Genomic DNA, 22,460 nt, shown 5'->3' with positions numbered 1-22,460 from the left:
CGAAAATCTAAATATTCCATAATTTTAGACTGCACACCTGATGTAAGTAAAACAGAAAAAATGACCATTATTATTCGCTTTGTTTCCTGTGACAATGGAATTGTTAAGATCAGGGAAAACCTTTTAGGTTTTGCAGCTATATCAGATTCCACAGGACGTGATTTATGCGCAATAATAATGGAACAAGTGGAAAAATGGAACATTCCCATTGAAGACATGCGAGGTCAACGATATGACAATGGGACAAATATGAAAGGGAAAAAAATATGAGCTCCAAAATTTACTTTTGAACAAAAATCCTCGAGCTTTTTACGTGCTATGTGCTGCTCATACTCTAAATTTAATCGTTAACGATTCAGCCAAAGTGAATGCAGATACAATTAGTTTCTTTGCAATTATTCAAGAAATATACAATTTCTTTTCATTCTCTTACAAACGTTAGGCAATCCTTTTAAAGTTCGTAAAAAAATTAACATTGAAACAGCCATCAGATACGCGATTGGAAAATAAAATTAATGCAATCCGCCCTCTGCGATATCAGTTACGAGAAATTTACGATGCACTTTGAAATTTTAAATAATGAAACTTTTAATAAAGAAACTCAGCATGAAGCACAAACATTATGTGCTAAAATGAAGGACTACAAATTTATTTGTTCTCTTATAATTTGGCATGATTTACTTAACAGAATAAACCCTGTGAGTAAAATGCTTCAAGACAAAAATATGAACATTACACTTGCTTTAGAATCTATCGAAAACTTAAAAATATTCTTACAAGTGTATCGATCAGATACAAATTTTAAAGAAGCTCTAAAACGACAAAAGAACTGAGTGAAGAGGTGGACGGAGAACAAGAATTTAAAACTAGTACGGAAGTCCGACGACGAAAGAAGACACGGCAATTTGACTACAAGCATCATGACGAAACGCCACAATCGCCAGAAGCTAAATTTACATTGAATGTGTTTTATACACTTCTAGACGTTGCAATGTGTTCGTTAATAGAATGTTTTGAACAACTAAAAACATATGATAATTTCAATTTCTTGTATAGATTACTACAAATTATTAACGAAGATTTACGAAAACATTGTGACGATTTAGAGATTCTCTTGAAGGACGGCGACAATAAAGACGTAAATACAATAGAACTTATGACGAGTTATGTACTTTCCGGGATATTTTTCGGAAGGATAATTTAAATATTCAAAACCCTTTCGATATTCTTAATTTTATTTTGTCCAATAATTTATCTTTCCCTAACTTTTCAATTGCTTTAAGAATACTATTAACTTTACCTGTTAGTGTAGCGAGCGGTGAACGTTCCTTTTCCAAGTTGAAATTGATTAAAAGTAGGTTTTAATTTAAAACCTACTTAAGAACCGCTTAATTAGTGATAACTTAATTAGCCTTGGGCCATCTATCTCTGATTGGTACCAGTGGAGATTGAACTGCCCACTCAGTCTCCAAAAGTTAGATAGGGCTAAATGGCTTCGCCTACTCCCCGTATACGGGAATAAAAAGGCGTTAGCTGATTTTTTTTTTTTTACCTACTTAAGAACAAATATGTCACAAAAAAGGCTTGTTAGTTTGGCGTAATAGCCATTGAAAATGATATATGTGCGGAATTAGACGTTAAGACCATTATTTCTAATTTTATGAATATTCCATCAAAAACCCTAAAATTTTAATTTAAAAAAATGTCAAGCATACATTTATGTAATTTAATTTATTTTCTGTTATTCTGTAAAGATGTTATTTTTTGAATACTTATATTAAATGTTCTAATTATTTCTGAATTCTTTTCTTATTTTCTCATCTATCTTGAGTTTCTTTTATTTACCTAAAAGATAGTTCCACTTATAAAAATTATTAAAAATTTTTTACAAGTTACTAAGAATTTCGTAACTTGTGAAATGCAAGAATTTTTTAAACTTTAGTTCAAATAAATTTTAACTTTTAACTCAAATAATTAAATTAAAGTTCAAATAAATTTTAACTTTAATTAAAATTCATTTTAATTTTGTTAGCGATTCGGGTCAGTGAGAAGGCTATAATCCCTGTATCATTATATTCAACGATTAAAGTGAGGTGGCTTTATCAAAATTTGCTTTAACTTTTGAGAATTTTTTGAATATTCTGGTTTTTAACGATTATCCTGCTTAGTCAACACCCGCGGTTCGTTACATTTAGCGAACTAACGTGTGGCTTTCCTGTCAAAATTTATTTAAGAAATTTCAAATAATTTAAATTTTTATTATCGTAAAAGAACCACACAAGCCCGGATCGTTATAGGGGCACTTAGGTAAACATTGCATGCGGGCGGCAAAGACCCTAGCGCCGGCTCTGGGTTTAACCGTCCTGTCATAAGCATTCATAAGGTTTTTAAATTACCAAGTTACTTGGCCCTGACAGACTATCGAGTCTAACACGAAAAGAGAACTGTGATGTGATGGTGCCATCTCTTCTGGCCTACTAACACACGTCAACAGCTGGGATTAAAAAACTTGAAATTGAGCACGAAGCGTGCTTGACTATGAAAAAGAAATGCAGGCGTGAAAATCAAGTGTTACCGACAGCCATAGTGAAACTAGAACGCAAATAGTGCATGCGACAATTCTCAGTTCACGTGTTGAGCACGTTCCCTATGCAATATAATGTACAGTAATGTTTACTTCCATCAAATTGCGATTTGAGTTTCTGTCAGGAAACTCAAATCGTAATTTCTTCAAACGCTACTCATCTCAGCTTTCACAGTTACACATTCATTGACTCTTTTGTTTCAAAGGCGATATCACTGCATATATTCGCGCTGATATAATGCCATATCAAAGAGCATTCAACTTAGAATCTCTTGTTTTTTTACCTCTTTTGACTAAATATCTCTATACCCCATTCTGTCAAATTCATTCGCAGTCTATCGCTCTCCTAATCTACCAATCATTCCTGAACTTTTTTGATTTTCTTTCTTTTCTAATAAAATAAGACTAACTTCCTTAGAGTGGAGAATTTAATGTCCACAACACAAATTGACTTCCTTGTTCACAAAATATTATGTCGACTTCTGTAATGTGATGTTTTTGGTAATTCTTATACACCAACCCCCTACGTAAAATCTCTTATACCTGTCCTACATTTCCGATCTCTTCACTTCATTATGATTCTATTGTATACCACCATACCAAATTTTGTCTTGCTTCACAGAAAACTGCATGAACCACACCACTTTTTCTAAGTATTTTGTTAATTTTATCGAGAAATGTACTTCCGCAACTCTCTTCGTCTGAGCTGGCATCAGTAATTCCTTATTTTCTGTTAAGTCCATAGAAACGACAGTACTTTTATTGAATAGCTGCTGCACGTAGTAGCTATTCAACACTCCTTCGCAGTTCAATTCAACTCCAAACTCACAGGAAAATCCTCCTCTTCCTTCATTCCTTCTGCTGCTCTCTGGAACAGTCTTCCTTTCTATGTGTTTCTCTAGGAATACAATCCACAGCTTTTCACATTGCATGTTAACAAATTTCTTCTTGCCCATCAGCCGTACCAAAGTACTATAGATAGATATATGACATAAAACAATCATATGTTCAGCGCAGGTGTAAAAGCTTCTAATGTTTCCTAAATGTTGTGAAGTTTACTCTTACAGGAGTAAATTTTACAGGAGGTTATTTTATCTACTGTATTCAACAGAATTTCTATTTTGAGGAACTCAAGCAATAAGAACAGTGCTTTATATTTTTAACAATACAATGCCACTAATTAAAATGTTAATCCTAAAAACTATGGGAGCTATCTGCGGCAAACAAAGATGTCCTAGCTGACAAAGCAAAAAATTCTTATGTTCGTCCAGGTGGAGGAAAGCTCTTCATAATTTGCAGTTCTCTCTCTCACACACACACATGCACGCACGCACACACACAGAGAGAGAGAGAGAGAGAGATTCATGGATCCATTAAAAAAAGTATTAATTGCCATAACGTCTCACATATATACTTCGCAGATTCATTTATATGTGAGGGTGTTAATTTACCGTAATATTTTATACTCTATTATTTGTAGACACTGTCACGGTAGTAACTCTTAAGCCAAATATTATCGTGAGTTGCAGTTATTACAATAATCCGAGGCATAAAAGTCTGTCCCCTATAATTTCGGTTCTAAGGTGAATGTTATCGATTTGCCACTTTTAATTTGACTGAGGTATTCAAAAGTATAACCTGCTATATCCGAAATTAAATCCAATTAATGAAAACTAGAATGTTTAAAATAGCGAAAACACTCTTATAAGCACCGTTCTTCTTTTTCTTTTCTTCTTTTCGTTCTCTGCAGACACCTTTTAGACAAATATTTGAATATTGAATATACACATGCTTTATTCAATGCTAGAGGCTCCCTGACAATTTCCATGCAAACGGGTCTAAATGGATAGCGACATTGTACAGGAGGAAGAAGAGAGTAAAATATCACAAAGATGATTACACTTCGCATCATTTTCAACCGATTTAAGCGATTTATTCCTCTAGTTTTAATTCATGTGTAAGTGAAACTTCATAAAACAAAAACACCTCGTGTAAAAAAAAAAAAATATATATATATATATATCTACCAAGGAAGCAGATCTCCTGCAAATTAGAAGCTGATTCTTGGCTGACATTATTGTGTCAGTGTTAAAAATATACATTTCCTCCGAAATTCCAGTATTACCATCAGCAAGAACAAGGCCACTAATAAAAATAGGTGTCAGTAAAAGGAATGGCTTCAAAATTGTAGTCTACCTCATATTTTCTCAATACTTGACTTATATTTTTTTTTAATATATGAGATATGCAATAGTTACTTTCTATGTTGGTGATGCTCCCGTTGGACCGAAATTAAGGGGAAATTTTTAAATGGGATCTTTGAAATTCATACTTACTCCTTATATTGCTTAAGGTCCTCTAGGAAATTCAGCCGATCTGACTAAAATGAAGGAAGATTACAGGAGGAGGAGGAGATATAGCTTTCTTCCCAAACTTCTCCATATGTCAGATAATTCACCCGTTTTAGACCAAATATGGAATATTGTTTTTTACATTGTTTAAGGTTCACTGACATTTTCGTCACAGTTGGAAAGCGAAAGTTATAAAGGAAATGATAAAAATAAAATCGCGGATACCGCTATACGTCTCATTGTTCATTGGATGACTTGCCAATTATTACTGGACTGTTTTTCCTACTTCATTTCAAAATAAACAGTATATAATGCAAAATAATCTCAAAAAAAAAAAGTGAACCCTATACTGAGGAGTAGGTGGTTGGCCGCAATTCAGAAGCGGTTATTGGGTGACATTATTGTTTAGAATGTAAATTCCTTCTGAAATTCGAGCAATATCAATGATTATCAAACATAATGCCAGTAAAGCTGTCACTTCTAAACTGCAGCCGACCTTGTTATGTCAACTTCCAGACATTCGCAAAGTCAAAGTCTGCTGTACGGTGGTTTCACTTCAGTGATTTTCTGTTCTTTAAAAACATCCAGGCTTCATGTACTTCCAGTTCGTACAACTGGCTGTTAAAGTTTCTAAACGATAATATCAGATCATTTCAGGCTCTTCGCGATCTAAATGCTTGACGCATTCGCAGGGGATCTAATGATTATCAGCAATAAATCTGAATTCACAATATTGCATGATTTTCAGGCTAATCTAGACGATTATCCGCTGTATCATAAGTACAATGTCTATTCTGCAATTAAATGAATGCTATTTATAGGCTATTTGAATTCATTCCCTTGATTCCTAGGATATATAAGTACCTTTTAAGGTCTTTTCAGCAGAAGGTGAACTAGAATTTCTACAAATGCGACAGCCTGACCAAAAAAGAATACGTGCAAATAACAGATATGATAACTAGCCTTAATAGCCTTAGTTTGTAGTAATTCCAACTAATCTAACTCGATTTTATCGAATCACGAAGAGGGACACAAATTTTAATGTTAACGTTTTGGAGACGGAATATAAAAGTTTCTTGGTCAGAATAGATTTGATTGTATTCCAACTTTTTTATTCTTGAAATATTTCATTTCAAACAAAAATGGAGGAGAAGACACTTGTATAAATACTCTAAAATGTATCACTTACTTCTTTCCTTAATGTCCGTTTCCTTTCCTCTCCACCTGAAAACTATGTCTGACAGTGTTCCGATCATCACTAAGAGACAAACTGTTACTAGGATACATCTAGAAGAGAGAAAGAGAAATACCAAGAGTATCTTCATTTCTTTTTGATAAACAGAGTACATCAAACCGTTGTAATTAAACTATAAACAGAAGTTCATATTAGTGGATTAGTTCCGTTTTAGGAATAAAAGAGTAGTTGCTCCCATCTACCAGATAACAGTTAACTGTTTTGCATTAAATTCGTTATTGAACAAGAATAAAACTTTAAATAATTTTATCCTTAACTGGCATAGTTAATCAGTAGATTAAATATTTTAATGATCGGAGCCACAGTAAAGAAGATGAGATCAGTAGTCTGACAAGGACATCGAAAAGAGGGCAGTATTAGACTATTGAAATCCCCAGTCGAGCTGTAATTCTTAAGTTATAGTGTATTGGAAAAAAAGTTATTAGCGATTTAATGACTAATTCCATCACTTTGAAAATAGCAAAAATACAATAATTAGTTAAAATATGCTAGGTCCTCAAAATTTTCATATGACCTTAAGGCAGTGTTTTCCAACGTTTTGTGGATCATGCCCCACCTCAATTCCTCAAAGATTTTGATGCCCTCCTAGCATAATAGTCAGCCAAGTTCTGAAAAAGTATAATATAAATATGTATTTTAAATAAAAAAGGAACATAGAAAAAACTGTTTTTAATTTGACTTTCTTCAGTGAATATAAATTTTATATTACACTTTGTATATTATAAAAGATAAATTGAACTGAACTCGGGAAAATAAAATCAAAGTTAATTTCGATCCTTGAGCTTGATGTCAGCTGCAAAGAGTTTTTATTTGAGGTACTAATTTAATCATTTTTCAATCTCAAATCCCCATGATTTGTAATATCCAGATGATTTCTTTTTTTCAGTAGCAAGTCATTTACAGCACTAAAGCCACATTTAACTAAATATGACGACGGGAAAGGGCAACAGTTTTTTTTTTTTTTTTGCAAAACTAGTTAGTTGAATTTCGGTATTTCGTTTCTGTCTCGTCACAAAGCAAGTATCCCATTGTTCCTTTTATGTTGAATAAAGTTCTAATAGACTCATCATTTTGCTTTTCTGAGAGTTCTTGATACTCTATTTAAGTTGACTGCTATACTAGTGATGTCAGCTTTTTTTCTTGGAAAGTCAGGTTTGCAACGTCGACAATTTATCGCCGACAATGGTGAGCTTTTTGAGTATATCGGTGGTGAGGTGACGAATGCAACGTCATTTTCTAATTGCGCCCCCCAAAATATTCAAATTGCCCCACGTTAGGAAACACTGCCTTAAGGGCAAATGGTATACTTTAGCATACTTCGAGTACTTTCCTGCGCAGCTCTAATCTAAATACCCTGGTGGGTTTGGTTTTGAGACCAGAGAAGAAATGAACAGGACGGTTATCCTCTCTGAAACTTTGGAATATTGTATTCTACTGGTAAGCTAGATAGATAGACAAGATAAAAGTTTTCTCCTTTCTGGAGAGGTGACAAGCTAACTACGCTACGCATTTTAAAAGAGTAAGTGTGTTAGATAATATGATGACTGTATTTCTCACATTGTGTAGTGCAACTTACTCGATTTAAATGATCTTTTGGTCGTCTAATGTGTATAATTATTATATAATAAAGACAAAGTCTGATTAAATTAAACCCTGAACAGTTTTCATACATTTCAATGAATATCAACAATAATGGGGTATAAAACTAAATTTATTTTGAAAAACGCGTAAGTGCTCCTGATGGAATTTCTTTCCTCATCAGCTGAGACATCTGGATCAACTCTAATGGTAGAATATACTGAGTGGCACATCCCTGTCATAAACGTTATTCTTTACTTCAAAACTAACTAAAAGATTACATATATCCGGAAACTACGCAGTAGCAGCAGCACGAGCACGAACTCAATAATCCTCAACGCGGATAGAAGGCAAAACATCAAGAAATAAACAAAAATATATTTGTAAATTGGATTGGCCAAAAAAAGTACCTCACACAATTTTGAACATATAGTGTGAGGTACTTTTTTTTTGCCAGTCACATATCCATTGAGACTTCTCACCACTGACAATCTTACGCATCAGAAAGTTCCTGGCTGTTTTCTGATGGCTGTGCGTGCATGTTCAACGCCTTCGTGCAGTTCACCAACATTCTCAATAGGTAGAATTCACTGATTTCAAATGATTCTACAGATAAAAATCCACAGGATTTACTTCATGATGAAGTGGCCCACCTTAATCATCCCATCTTTCAAGAAACCTTTGATTAAGATTATCCCTTGGCCCCAAAATATGTATCATGCATGGCCATTTCTCCTCCACGCCAAGGGAACGTCATCGATCACATAACAGAAGATGTTTTCTAACAACTTTTGCAGAAGTCTCGGCACAAAAGCCCTGTAAGTATGTTTGGAAAAACATGCGGTACTGTTAATCTGTCTCCACTGATACCTACACATACGTCGATGAAGAATTGCTGCTGATCTCTTGACTGAATAACGGCATGTGGATTTTGATTATCCCAAAATGTGGTTGTTCTGATAAATTGAGAATAAGAATACTATCTGACGTGAACGTCGCCAAGTTTGTGAAGATCACACAAAATAGAATCCGTTTGTTTCACGTACGCTTGTAGAATCACTGACAAATACAAATTAATGATGATGGTTGTCTATTAAAAGACGCCATCTCCAAGAAATTGTAGGGGTTAAGCTGATTTTCATGTAGGATCCTTCATGCACCTGTTTAGGAGATACCTTCTTCCACCTTTCTTCCTTGTGCTGGTGCACGGATTTCTTGCCACTAGACTCAGAATAGTTTCCTCACTTTCCATATCCTCATCGTTCTTTCCCTCTTTCATTTCGTGATGGAGAAAGTTTCCAATCTCACACACTCTGGATGAAGACGAGTGAATATTCGACAGCATGGAATTCGAAAGCCAGGGAAAGCTTGGTAAAACCGACATGCTTCATTGTGTATTTCCGTTGGCAGGTCATTAATAAAAGTGCATGTCAGCTAATTGAGTAAACGTGAACTCACCCTCCATTGTAAAGCACCCACGTATAATTTAGAAACATTTGCAATAAATTTCACTGTTACTTGCTCAGGACGATCTTGCATATGATTTTGGTTGATTACAATCACGTGATTCAACGCATTGAGTTGTTAGATGCTGTATATCGGAAATGCCAAGTTACCGGACCCATGTTTCTTCGGACCTTTTCATTAGTTTTGAAGTACAGAATAAGCCTTTAAAGTTTATGATGTGGGGTCGAATCATCCTATACATTATTTGTTCTATGAATGAAGGAAAAAGTTAAAAGTAGGCTTTTTTTTTTTTTCACATTACATTCCCTGTGTTTAAATTTTTCAGATCAGGGAGAAACCGAAAAATTTTAGGAATTCTGAACACGCGAGTAGTTTTGCGTGAAACAAGAAAAAAAAAAAAGTACCATAGTGGCATGACCACATATAACTAATTGGTGCTTACAGGTACAATTGTCTTCTTTCCTACGGACGCAATTGTCTTCTCCCCAAAAGTATATATGCTTCACAGTTACATATGCACTTTTTTATTCTTATTTATAGATATAAGCATATGGTATTTAGACATAGTATTCAATGAAATATATTATTTTTATTATTATTATGTGATACCTCCAAGGAGTCCAAGGACTCATCGCGTGAGATGACCTTTCTCCGCTACACAGATCTCGCAGTCTCCACTGTCACTAATTCTCCACCTACTGCAGACAGCGAAACTACTACCTACTAGATTGCGTGCCTCAACGCCACGCCATCTACCGCCATTCAGCACAACTAATAACAATATTTTTTTGCCTGTAAATTGCGTGTTCTGATGATAGATCTACATAAACGGTCTCATACAAAGTCACAGGATTTTTCATCCTCAAATACGCAAACCAGCCAGTGAGCACACCCAATGAACAGACATGATCCACTTAGCTGAGAGCATTAGTTGCTTAAACAGTAATATTAAAAACAACAACGTGCATAACCTTTTAGCAATCAAGTCGATAGGTCTGCAAAAGAAAAACTATAGTAGGCTTACTTTAGTTATTGACTACATGAACTTTTTCGAGGTCGTTTATCAACGACTCCAGAATTGGTCGATCTTTGGCTCATGAGTTTTTAATCTCAGGGCAATCTTAACAGCAGAATGGTCGATAGAACATGCACACTGGCACATAACTAATATTTAGGAATACTGCCTCTTATCGAGCATGTCAACATTATCACCATTTGGTACTTACGGGCCTTGTCTACCGACGACGGGTTAAACGTCCTTGGCTTTCATAACCTTAATTTATGCTTATTGAAAATAAATTACTTCTAAATGGCTCATGTTCTGCTGGCCAGTTGGTCTATTTACCGCATGAGGAACTCCAATTTCCGTGAGTGTGTTGAGGACCTGGTTGTAACATACATGTATAAGAAGAATCATGTTCTTAGTAATTAATACTAGAAATGTGATGTTTGAAGATCGGCTCTCCTAGATAGCAATTTTATGAATGAAAAGTATTTTATTTTCATAGAAGCATGGTCAACTTTTATCTTATGTTCAGATCCGTGGCGGCCGGTGAAAATTTCAAGTGGGAGTGTTGCATATACAAAAAAAGAAATAATAATTTTTTTTTTCTAATCAGTAACCAATTTATTAATAAGTAAATTTTACATATTACAAAAATTGCTGTATTAAAAATATTTCACCATTACTACGAACACACACCAATAATAAAAGTTTCGTACACAGAAATAACGCGCGCAAGCACATAATATATCTGTAGCGACACTGCTGAACGAACAGTGTCGATATTACGAGATCAGTAAGATGGCGGCTTGCGTGTTAGTGTTTCGTGTCGTGTATTTTTGATGGTGAATTGTGAATTTGACTGATATGTTTTTAGAGATTTCTGCTTATTCATTAATAATATCAGTTAATTACTTGCTGCCATAAACAGGCACTTTATTTTCTATACTAGTTTATCCAGGTAAGTCTATTGAATTTACAAGGGCGATACGCTAGGCCTACTGCCGCTAGTATCGCCATTGTTGTATTTTATATCGCCACATCTTATTGCTGGTAGACACCTTAGTGTGTCTACGGGATTTGCTAGTGGACCCTCAAAAGTCCACAGGATTATCTTTACCTGCTCGGAACACTTGAGCAATCTCTACTCTTTCTCCATCCGTGACTTATTTCCGAATATTATCATGGCAAAACTTCTAAATGAGGCCAAATTCGAGGAAGTTTACTTTGAATTCCTCAGACTGGGAAAGCTGCTGAGTGATAATTGGCCAGGAAAAGTCAAGCTCTTTGACACATTCCCCCCCCCCCCCCCCCACAGCAGTCACAGAGGATAATATGGTTGACATGAGTGAAGAGCCCATAACTCAGACGCAATCAGATTTAGCACACTTCCCGAGTATGGAAGATGCTACATCCCAAGACAGCAGTCATCATAACTTGGAAACTGATACAGAGTTCCAATTGGTGAAAAAGAAGAGGAAAATCTCCACCAATGTGGAAGAACCCAAAACATCAGGGATAGAAGCACTCAGTGGTCCTAAAGAAAAGATACCACCAGTCATATTAAGGGATAAAGAAAAATGGATCCCTATCTCATCAGCCCTAAGAGAGCAAAACCCTCTACAGTCTCGAATTACAGACAGGTGACCAGATTTATGGACAAAGCTAGCATCCCATACCACACCTTCACTTTACCTAGTAAAAAGAACCTGAAAGTTGTTCTACGTGTGATAGCTGAAGGTATCACTCCTGAAGATGTGTCCGCTGATCTCTCCAGACAGGGCCTGTCCCCAGTTAAAGTGAGCAGAATGCTCAGAGCAGATAAAAGGCCAATGCTTTTGGTGCTGGTGGAAATAAACAACACACAAAAGCACATCTATGAACTGACTGTAGTATGCGGTCTCAAAATTACAACTGAGCCTCTAAGGAAAAGAGCATCTGCAGGTCAGTGTCATAGATGCCAAAGATTTGGACATGTCCAAAAATTATGTAAGGCAGCCTACAGGTGCTTGAAGTGCGGCGAGGGACACCAGACCATCTCTTGCACCAAACCTCGCACAACTCCAGCATGCTGTGCAAACTACAGAGGACCTCACCCCGCCAACTACAAGGGATGCCTTTCCAATCCAAAAAACCGAGGACCAACAAAAGTCAATCTTGTTCCGCCACGTAACAACGTTTTAAGCAACCAAACAAATCGTCTTCCAGTCCGAAACACCTTGCCTTCTTCCTCACAAGAAGGAACAACCATGACCAAAACATATGCTGAGGCTGCAAGAACTAAGCCTCCTACATCTCTCGAGCTAGAAAGCTCCAACATAACATCCGTTTTAACAGCCTCACTTGCCACTATGCTGCAAGAATTCAGCAAGACATGCCCCTCAACATCTTCCAGAAAGAGATTCCTGCAAAGCACTCAAAACATTATAACAGCCATCTGTCATGAATAATAAATTCAAACCAAAAGCTCTTAAGATAATAGCATGGAATGCAAATGGATTGATGAACAAGATTTTGGAACTACAAGAACTTTCAACTCATCTCAGTGCTGATATCATCTTGATTGGTGAAACACACCTAAGACCAGCTAATAACCCAAAAATCCGTGGATACGCTATGTACAGAAACGACAGAATTGGCACAAGAGGTGGAGGCACAGCCATATATATAAAGAGTTATTTGAATCATAACACAATAGACAAGCCCCAAAACAGTAAACCTGGAGGTGACTGGTGTGGAGGTACATACCTTCAATGCTGGGAGTCTCAAGATCTATGCTGTATATAACCCTCCAAGCATTCCTCTGCTGACAACAGATCTAGACTCCGTACTTGGTCCAAATGACTCCATAATAATAGCAGGAGACTTCAACTCAAAACACACATCTTGGTACAGCTCATCTACTAACACCAAAGGCTACACACTTTTCAACTATGCAATGCTCAACTCTGTTGTAGTCGCCGGCCCTACTGAGCCCACCCATTTCAGCCTCTCGGGTGGCTCGGATGTGCTGGACATTGTCATTTTTAAAAATTTAAGATACCAATTCAAATTGGAATCAGTCAACGAATTATCTTCTGACCACAGTCCCATAGTGCTCAATCTAGGTTCATCAGATCAATTCTCTCCTCTGCACACATTCATACCATGGGACAAGTTAGCCAAGGTTCTTCCCGATCATATTGGTCCGGTACCCAATATCAGTAAAAGGAAGAGATTGACACAGCAATAAATAACTTAACCATACAAATTCAGAAAGCAATTGAATCAGTCAGACAATCAACTGTCTTCAACCCAACTAACCGTATCCCTGAAGAAATCATGGACCTAATCAGAGCAAAAAATAGAGCCGGGAAGAGATACCAGAATACCAGAGCCCCACAAGATAAAAAAGTATTGAACAATCTAAACAGGCAGGTCCGAGAAGCTCTTCAAAAACACAGAAACCATCAATGGGAAACCAAATTGGCTAACATCAATACTGAAGATGATTCTGTATTGAAATTCTTAAGAGCAATCCGCACCAAAAAGCAACTCATACCCCCTATCTAAACCAAGAAAGGGACAGTTCACAAAGATGAAAAGAAAGCCGAAGCACTAGTAGATAACCTAGAATCTCAGTGCAACCCATCAATACTAATTTAAATATCAACCTTATATACAAGATTCATCGTCATGTTAGGTCAACCTTAAGACAGAACATTGTCAACTCAGAACATATCACTCCTACAAATCCAACAGAAATGATAAATATCATCTCCCATCTAAACAACAGAAAAGCTCCAGGACCGGATGGCATAACTAACAGAATAATAGAACTACTTCCAAGAAAAGCCATAGTCCATCTCGTCAACATTACAAATGCTATCTTTAGATTCCAGCATTTCCCTTCTACATGGAAAACAGCCACAATCATACCACTGAAGAAGCCAGGAAAAAATACTCACCTTCCTGAAAGCTACAGACCCATAAGCCTATTGTCCAGCCTCAGAAAGGTAACAGAGAAAGTGATCCTCTCAAGATTCCAAGCAGAAACAGATAAGTTAGGAATTTTGTCTAATGAACAGTTCGGCTTCCGTAGGGCCCATAGTACAGCCCAACAAGTTCACCGGCTGGTAGAAATCATTACTAAAGGTTTCAACTGGAAACTCAATACAGCTGCCATCTTCATCGACGCAGAGAAGGCGTTTGATAAAGTATGGCATCAAGGTCTTCTCTACAAACTGATAAAATTTAATTTCCCAGTCAGACTAATAAAGGTAATACATTCTTATCTGAAAGACAGATACATGCAGGTCAGGGTAGGCGAAACGGTTTCGACCAGACGCAGGATCTCGGCAGGCGTACCTCAAGGATCTCTTCTGGCACCTCTACTGTTTTCAATCTATGTAGCAGACATCCCTCTGAACCCAAGAACAACATTCACTGCATTATATGCAGATGATACTGCACTGATGTCAAGATCACTGAGCCCAAAACTGGCAACTAAAAGACTACAAAATAGCATACACACTTTAGAAAAGTGGATGGCAGATTGGAGGATCCAAGTTAACCCCCCAGAAAAGCTCAGCCATACTGTTTACTAGAAAGAAAATCCATACCATGGAGGATATTTATTTATTGGGAGTAAAGATTCCATGGCAAACTGAAGTTAAATATCTTGGAGTGATTCTTGATAGTAAACTCCTATTCAGCAAACATATTAGTTACATTTCCTCAAAGACATCCAACGTCTTAGCACAGCTCTACCCTATGATCAACAGACAAAGTAAACTGGACATGCAAACAAAATTAACAATTTACAAGATGGTAATTAGACCGGTTATTACTTACGCATCCGCAGCTTGGAGCCACACCGCAAATTCTAACATTCTAAAACTTCAGAGATTACAGAATAAGTGCCTGAGGATGATTCTGGATGCCCCCTGGTTCATAAGAAACACCCAGATCCATAGAGAAGTTAATATCCCTTATATCTCTTCCTTTCTCATAAATCTAGCTGAGAAGTTCTTTACCAAGACAAGTAACCATCCAAACCGTTAATCAAGGAAGCCTTGGAATATAATGAAGAAGAAATCTACAAATTTAAAAGACCAAAATCTATTTTAAGTTCAGCTGAACGCAACTAACTTCACTTCCCTCAATTGGCGAGCATATAGCTCACAAACACTCCATTCAAAGTTCTTCCATTACAAGACAAAGGGGAATATGAAAAGCAATTTTTCTTCACCCATCTAGCCAGAAATGTTAATGTTAATGTTAACGAACAGTGTCGATTTTGACATTCCTCCACGCGTTAGATCGCAGTGCATTTGTTTCGTGTAACGATAATTAAGAAAATATAATTCTTTTCATATTTTCAACAGCGACAGTTGTCATACTTCAGCCTTGTATCTATAATAAATAAATAATTATGTTATTTTAACAGAATAAAATAAGATTTACCAAAAATATTTCACCCTCGTCAAGAACACACACCAATAATAACAGTTTCTTATCTCCCAGAAATAACGCGCGCAAGCATACAATTTATCTGTCGCCTCACTGCTCAACGAGCAGTGTCTGATTCACTTGTTACATGTAGTGCAAACGAATATCGGTGAGTCTAGCCGGAACTGACCAAACGTGATAATTCATGACACTGCGTTAGATCACAGTGCATTTGTTTCGTAATCTAAAGCGTTAATCGAACAATTCCAATTATTACTCAATCAGTGTCGGTAATTATCACGTTCGGTCACTTCCGGCTAGACTCGCCGATATTCGCCGATAAACATAAGCTGTAACCTTTAACATGTATTGCATTTATATAATGTTGTAAGTATTGTTATTATTTATAAACACAAACAAAATTTTTTTTTTCGTTTTTTTCCTTGGGAAAGGGGGTGCTGCAGTGTCGCAGTGCTTATGTACAAGCCGCCACTGGTTCAGATACACAACAACAGTATTTTTCACTTTACCTATTCTTTTTTTCTCTTTCTGCTAACCACTTCTGCGAAACGTGAAAAAAAAAAAAAAAGCATTCCATTGAACAAATACCGCTATAAGCAGACTTCAAAAGAAAAGAATGCAATGCATTTGTTAGACGTGTTGCATTAAATTTCTTTCCCCAATAATTTATGGCTTGCACTGTGCAGACACATAAAGTAGCTCACTCTACTTTAAGTACTTTCCTACTTCAAATTGTGGTCCGTCTGATTGTTTGCTATTTCCAGTGACCCTTCCATCGTTCATCACATCTCTAATAGCCTATTTAGGAATACCTTCTTGCTGCCGTATTCTTATTGAATTGTATTATGCATATCTTCGTTTTTTTCTCCAGAGTGCGTTCTTACTTTATCATTAGTGTTTGTCTTGGTATTTAACTGGATTTCAATTGCATTCGTCATGCGATATGAAGACCATGTATTTATTTTTATTTTTTTTATTTTTTTTTTTATACAAAATTCGCTTTGTTTCAGGCTCGTAGCCATAAATCTATAACTCATTCCCTACGATAATTTAACACGTTCTGAAAAAATGATAAACTAGCCGGAGAATACACGCAGTTAAATATACGTCCAGTTTATATCTGCTCAGTCGTTACTAATTCAACCAAAATCCTTATTATTGATAGGTAGTGTCAGGTGATGCCAAATATCCTACGTGATTGCCATCTAGATACTATTAGTAGATTTGCCTATAAAAACTCTGTTTCAGATATTTTTGATTTTACTGCTCTTACACAAAAAGCATCACTGGTTTCATTTGCCTCCCCCTTTTTTCCTTAATTGGCTGAGCAACTAGTCTAATAAAAAATTCATGTCCTCATCATAGGCTATTTCCCGTGCTTTTTTTTTTTTTTTTTTTTTTGTAATTTCTGTTAGCATTATCGCAGTGGAAGATGTTGAACTGCGCGAAAATTTAAATTTGGTGATCAGCTTTTCAGATATTTCCAACGGGGTGTTATGGAATAATGAGAGGTATATATCTGGATATAATTCCAGCTCACGTGACTATTTTAAGCTTATAAAGTGGACCAGGATAACATATCCTTCGAGTTCCAAAAGAAACAGGTGGGGACGACGGAACCTGGAGAGTTGGAAAGCAAAGAGGACAGAGATGATTGAGAATGTAATGGTGCCATCACTTTCGAATGTTTCACCTGGAAATTGCTAGCACCTTATCATCGATTTAGACATTTAAATACGCTAACCACAGAGCAAGTGATGTCCATAGCTCACATAGGTAACGACGATGACTTTTGATTAGAAAGACGGAGGTTTGAATCCGTTTAAAAAGTAAATAACAATTATAATTGCTTTCAACTGAACGTGAGTCAGCTGTAATCATATGGAGTCCTTGGATGAGAACCAAGAGTACACACAAAATAACAAAGCATTCTTATTCTTCTGTTCAGTATTACAAAATGTACACTTCGGTAAATGCTTTAAAAGGGAGTATTAATTTCTTTTGTCAAAACAGGCTAGACATAATTGTAAATCAACATACTTAAATATTCTTTTGTTTGATTTTAAGATAAAATAAAAGAAGATAACTAACAGTGACGTAAGTTGAGCAGACGTTAACTCTAGAGATCTCTTTGTTTCGCAATGTCTGACGTTGATTCGAAATCCAAATGGCTTTACAACTGCAAAATGAACATGCTTATTAGGTACAGCGGTATGAACTAAACAAAATGCTATTAAGGCAAATATAAAAATGATAATAAAATGATAACTAAGATCGAAATCTTAGTTTCGCTTACTGGCTGAAAAACAATAAGGGATTTTTATCCCCCTTAACTTATCAACCTCGCCAGGAAAAAAATAGCCGTTTGGCTTTTCATCTTAGTTATAATATGTTATAATATAATATAGTGACACACCTTTCTGGCAATCGTATAGCAAAAGTATGTAAGTTCTTTTCTCTTAAACTCTGATATTCTAGGTCTAGACTCACTGATGAGACCTCAAAAAAGGTTGAAACCGGTCTGGGTAGTGACCTCTCCTCATAATGTAAAACAGTACTACATCTCCTAGGAGCTGTGTGTTTTTACATTATGCGAAAATATCAAGAATAGTGAGGAAACTTGCTCCACCTTTGCAACGAGTTGCCTTGGTGTGGCACTACCAAGTGGTCACTTACGCTTGGATCCGCCGACAGTTCGTCGGCATGAAACGTTCGGATCGTAGTTTTCGATCTTAGTTTCGCTTACTGGCTGAAAAACAATAAGGGATTTTTATCCCCCTTAACTTATCAACCTCGCCAGAAAAAAATAGCCGTTTGGCTTTTCATCTTAATACTCTATTCTATTGTTGAATTGTATTCTCGAGCTACGAAGTTTTCGGCAGTGGTTATACTGTGTTTTTCCAGTGACCGTGAACTGTTTGGAATTAAGAACTGCAAGACTGCAATCATCGGGACAGTAACTTCACTTGGAAGAGCATAATGTCTTTATACAAAGAATGAACGACATTTTACTAGTACTCGCTCCAGTGAACTAAAGCGAGTACCAATAAAAACCATGCAAGAGATTCCTCATTTGAAATTATTGATTTTATCAACTGCTGTCTTAACAGTTAAACTAACTGAGGAATTCATAATTCATCGTACAAACCAGGCTGGATTCCTCAAAAAACGTGGTACTCTAGAACACATTCACTGCATCAGAAGACTAATAGACGGTTCAAAGGACAAGAACTTTCCATTGGTTTTGAACTTTATTGACTTTACTAAAGCATTTGATTCTGTTGACAGGGAAAACTATGGGAAACACTCAAACGTTATGGCATTCCACCTAAAATTATCAGGTCAATCAAGGCACCCTACCAGAGATATCAAGCCATAGTACTAGTTAATGGAGACAAAACAGACAGTTTTCCCATCACTACAGGAGTCCTACAGGGAGATACTCTGGCCCCATATCTATTCATCATAGTGATTGACTATATTTTTAAATTGATTCAAGTTAAATCTGGAATCCTCATCAAAGACCCATATATACAGATGAACTTTGAAAACCTGAGCTTTGCAGATGATATAGTCCTTATTGAATCCAAAATTACAGATGCCCAAAACCTCTTCAACAACTTTAGGAGAACCCCAGAAATATTTGGACTAAAAATAAACTCCCAAGAAACAAAGATATTAAAAATCAGATAGATAGGCACATCGATATAAATTAAAATGATCACCTTGAAGAAGTAGAGGACTTTATATACAAAGTCCTCTACTTTATCTGAGATGTATACACACATCTCAGATTCCTTAACAGACATTAAAACAAGAAAACAGAAGTTACTCCAGTTCCACAGAAATCTTAATAAAGTATGGAAGTCGAGCCTCATCTCAAAAGAAGACGAAGTCTCATCTTTACAAGTGCACCAGCCAGTCTATCTTTCTGTACGGCTCCCAGACCTGGAACATCTCAACAAAAGCAGCGACCAATATTTTAAATTGCTTTGGAAACTACTTGTCTGAGAAATATCCTGGATTACTCCTGGCAAGACCACATTCCCAACTCTACTATATTAAATGAAACCTAGCAAGATCCTCTAGTCATCACTGTTCAAAGAAACCAAATAAAATGGCTCGGCCATCAACTCAGTCATCCACCCTCTATACCTTTCGATGCTCTGGTCCTCTAAGCTCCTACAGATGGAAAACGAGGCAGACCCCGGACTTAATATTGGAAATACATCAGCAATGTTCTCCCCCCCCCAACTCTCCGCATCAGAGATCCGTCAGTTAGCATATGACAGAGAAGCCTGGTTTTCTTTCACGTCTTCAAAGCCTCCAAATCCTATCTTAGTGGTCTAGTAAAGTCAGTGCGTCTTAGCATTGATTTTACCAGACCACGGAAGGTATCATTACTGAGGTATTCCGAACCAACTAGGAAGAATAATGCCCCGAAGGTCAGCGACCGAGCGTGATGAGATTCAAATGAATACAATTAGATTGGCAGAGAAGTGCACAGAATGCTTGGATAGCTCTGTTAACCATGCCTGAACATTGCTGTCTTTGTAACATAGAGTGTCGTCCTGCTGGAAGAGTCCAGATCCATCGCGCCATGTTGTTACTGTAGGGCCGTACCTGGTACGAAACAATCCCCGGGTAAGAATTACTGGTCAAGGTTATGTGTGTGATGTCCCCGAGAACAATCTCCGTACTCGAATACCGCGACCACCAGCTTGTTCCGATACAAAACAGTCCGGTTAACTGGAAACAGGCTAGGTGGTCATATTGTTTTGGCTCATGAGTGTATAATGTGGAAATGTATTTATTAGTGGAATATAATGATATTTTCCAAATATAAATTTAAAAAAAAAAGTTCTCTATTAGATAACATAAAAAGTCCTGTATTGGCCTCGAATTTCTGTATTGAAGAGTTCGATATATTCGTGCAGTTGGGCATCCAGTTTTTTTTTATATTTTTTTTTATAGCCCCTCATCAGAAGTAAAGACAAAGATTTTGGAATTTCCTTAATTTATAACTCTGCAAATACAGATTTTGAACTCCTTGTTCAATGAATAAAAATAATAACAAATCTTATTTTAAAAACAACAACAACTCAAAACAAGCACTTATTTATGAATTATTTGTGAAATTCACACATTTCTTCTCTTCGCATTGTGATTAACTGAGGTAAATATTTTCATTATCTTAAATTCATCATTAGCTATTTGAATATCTTTCTTTATTAAAAGTTACCTTCTTGTAAAAGCAAATGAAGATCTTTTGCGGAACAGGCAGCAGGAATACAAACGCCATGCCAAAGTCCTAGCAGTCTTTCGGAGCCCCCACTGCGTATTAAGAGACTACGGAACTGTTGAAGAAAAACTCAAAATAACGGAAATTCATTTGAATAATTATTTAAGATTTATTACATGCATACATTTGAAATAATAACAAAATCGAAAAATAATCATACTGGATCTTCCTTTAATGACGCAAAATTGTCTACCTCCCTTTTGGGAAGTCTGAATAAGAGGTGTATCCAAATTTGGAGGCGGGAGTAATGGGATTTTTTTGCAGATTAACAGAAATTCTTTTATTATTAATAATAATATATTTACTTCGATTTAACTAGCAACATTTTTTAAAATTTTAATTTATATTATAATTTTGAAATATTATTATTTTTATTTTTTAAGTACAAACCTCCAGTAGCCACATCGAGAGAAGCAATAGTAAAATGCAGTCTATGAGATAGCATCTTTATACCTCATCTTAAATTGATTCAATGTTTATGCACTTATTACATCATTCAGCAAAGCATTCCAATCACTACCCACCCTTCATAGAAAAAAAGTCATGCCTCACTCTCTTATGCACCACACCTTTATATAATTTCCAAGAATGACCTCTTGTCCTTTTCCCCCTTCCCTCCTTCAACCCTTTGAAAAATATCCTGGGTATCTATTTGGTAAGCTCCTCTTAATTTGTATGTCTAACTCATATCACCCCTCCACGGCCTATTTACTAAATTTTGCAGATTGAATTCTCTCAGCTTGTCATCATAGTCAATATTCCAGACACTCGATACTATTTTTGTTATTCACCTCGGAACCTTTTCCAGAGCTTGCTTCCTCTCCTAAAAATCTAGACAACCAAAAGATGTGGGCTAATCAAAGCCTTGTACAGTGGAATGACCACAGCCTTATATATATTTATTTGTTGTGGTCTTCTTAGTATAGTGGCATTACTTTGTACTTATCACTTTTAGAATATGTCCCTTGAACTTCAATTTTCTATCCACTAATATCCCGAGATCCCTCACTTCCTCTACCTCCTGTAATACAACGCCTCCAGGGTGTGATAGATACAGCGTTACATTTTCGAGTTCCAAAGTGCAAAACCTTACGTTTATTGGTATTGAAATTGAATTTCCACTTGTCTGCCCATATAGCAAGTCTATTAAAATCGCTCTGCAGCGCCACTGCATCAGTGTCATTCCTAATAGATATGCGTAACTTGTATCATCTGCAAACAGCTGAATATCCGCTTGCAAACCACTCGCAATATTATTATTATTATTATTATTATTATTATTACGGGCAACTCCAGGGAGTCATTAGACTCATCGAGGGAGGCCCCAAATCATTTTCATCACAACTATTCGACATTCATACAGTATCTATCATACCTCGCCTTAAACTCATTCACTGTCACAGCATCCACCACAGACTCAGGGAGCGCATTCCACTCATTCACTACTCTAAAAGTAAAGAACCCAGCTC

The 22,460-nt window shown here is 36.4% G+C and overlaps 1 protein-coding gene across 1 annotated transcript in view; it reads right to left on the bottom strand.

Annotated features, from left to right (window-relative positions):
- The window catches only part of LOC150103033 (nose resistant to fluoxetine protein 6-like), a 94,856-nt gene that overhangs the window by 22,156 nt on the left and 50,240 nt on the right, over window positions 1-22,460 (bottom strand). Inside the window, exons 3-5 of the mRNA XM_090398056.1 lie at window positions 20,932-21,046; window positions 17,781-17,868; window positions 6,125-6,222 (exon numbers count right to left, since the gene is read on the bottom strand). Coding sequence (XP_090254182.1) covers window positions 6,125-6,222; window positions 17,781-17,868; window positions 20,932-21,046 — 301 coding nt within the window. The remainder of the gene's footprint in view (window positions 1-6,124; window positions 6,223-17,780; window positions 17,869-20,931; window positions 21,047-22,460) is intronic.

This window comes from Typopeltis vanoorti, chromosome 9 (genome assembly GCF_054136105.1).
Source record: "Typopeltis vanoorti isolate ZY-2024b chromosome 9, IOZ_Tvanoo_1.0, whole genome shotgun sequence".
Taxonomy (NCBI): domain Eukaryota; kingdom Metazoa; phylum Arthropoda; class Arachnida; order Uropygi; family Thelyphonidae; genus Typopeltis; species Typopeltis vanoorti.
This window is presented reverse-complemented; position numbering and strand designations above follow the sequence as displayed.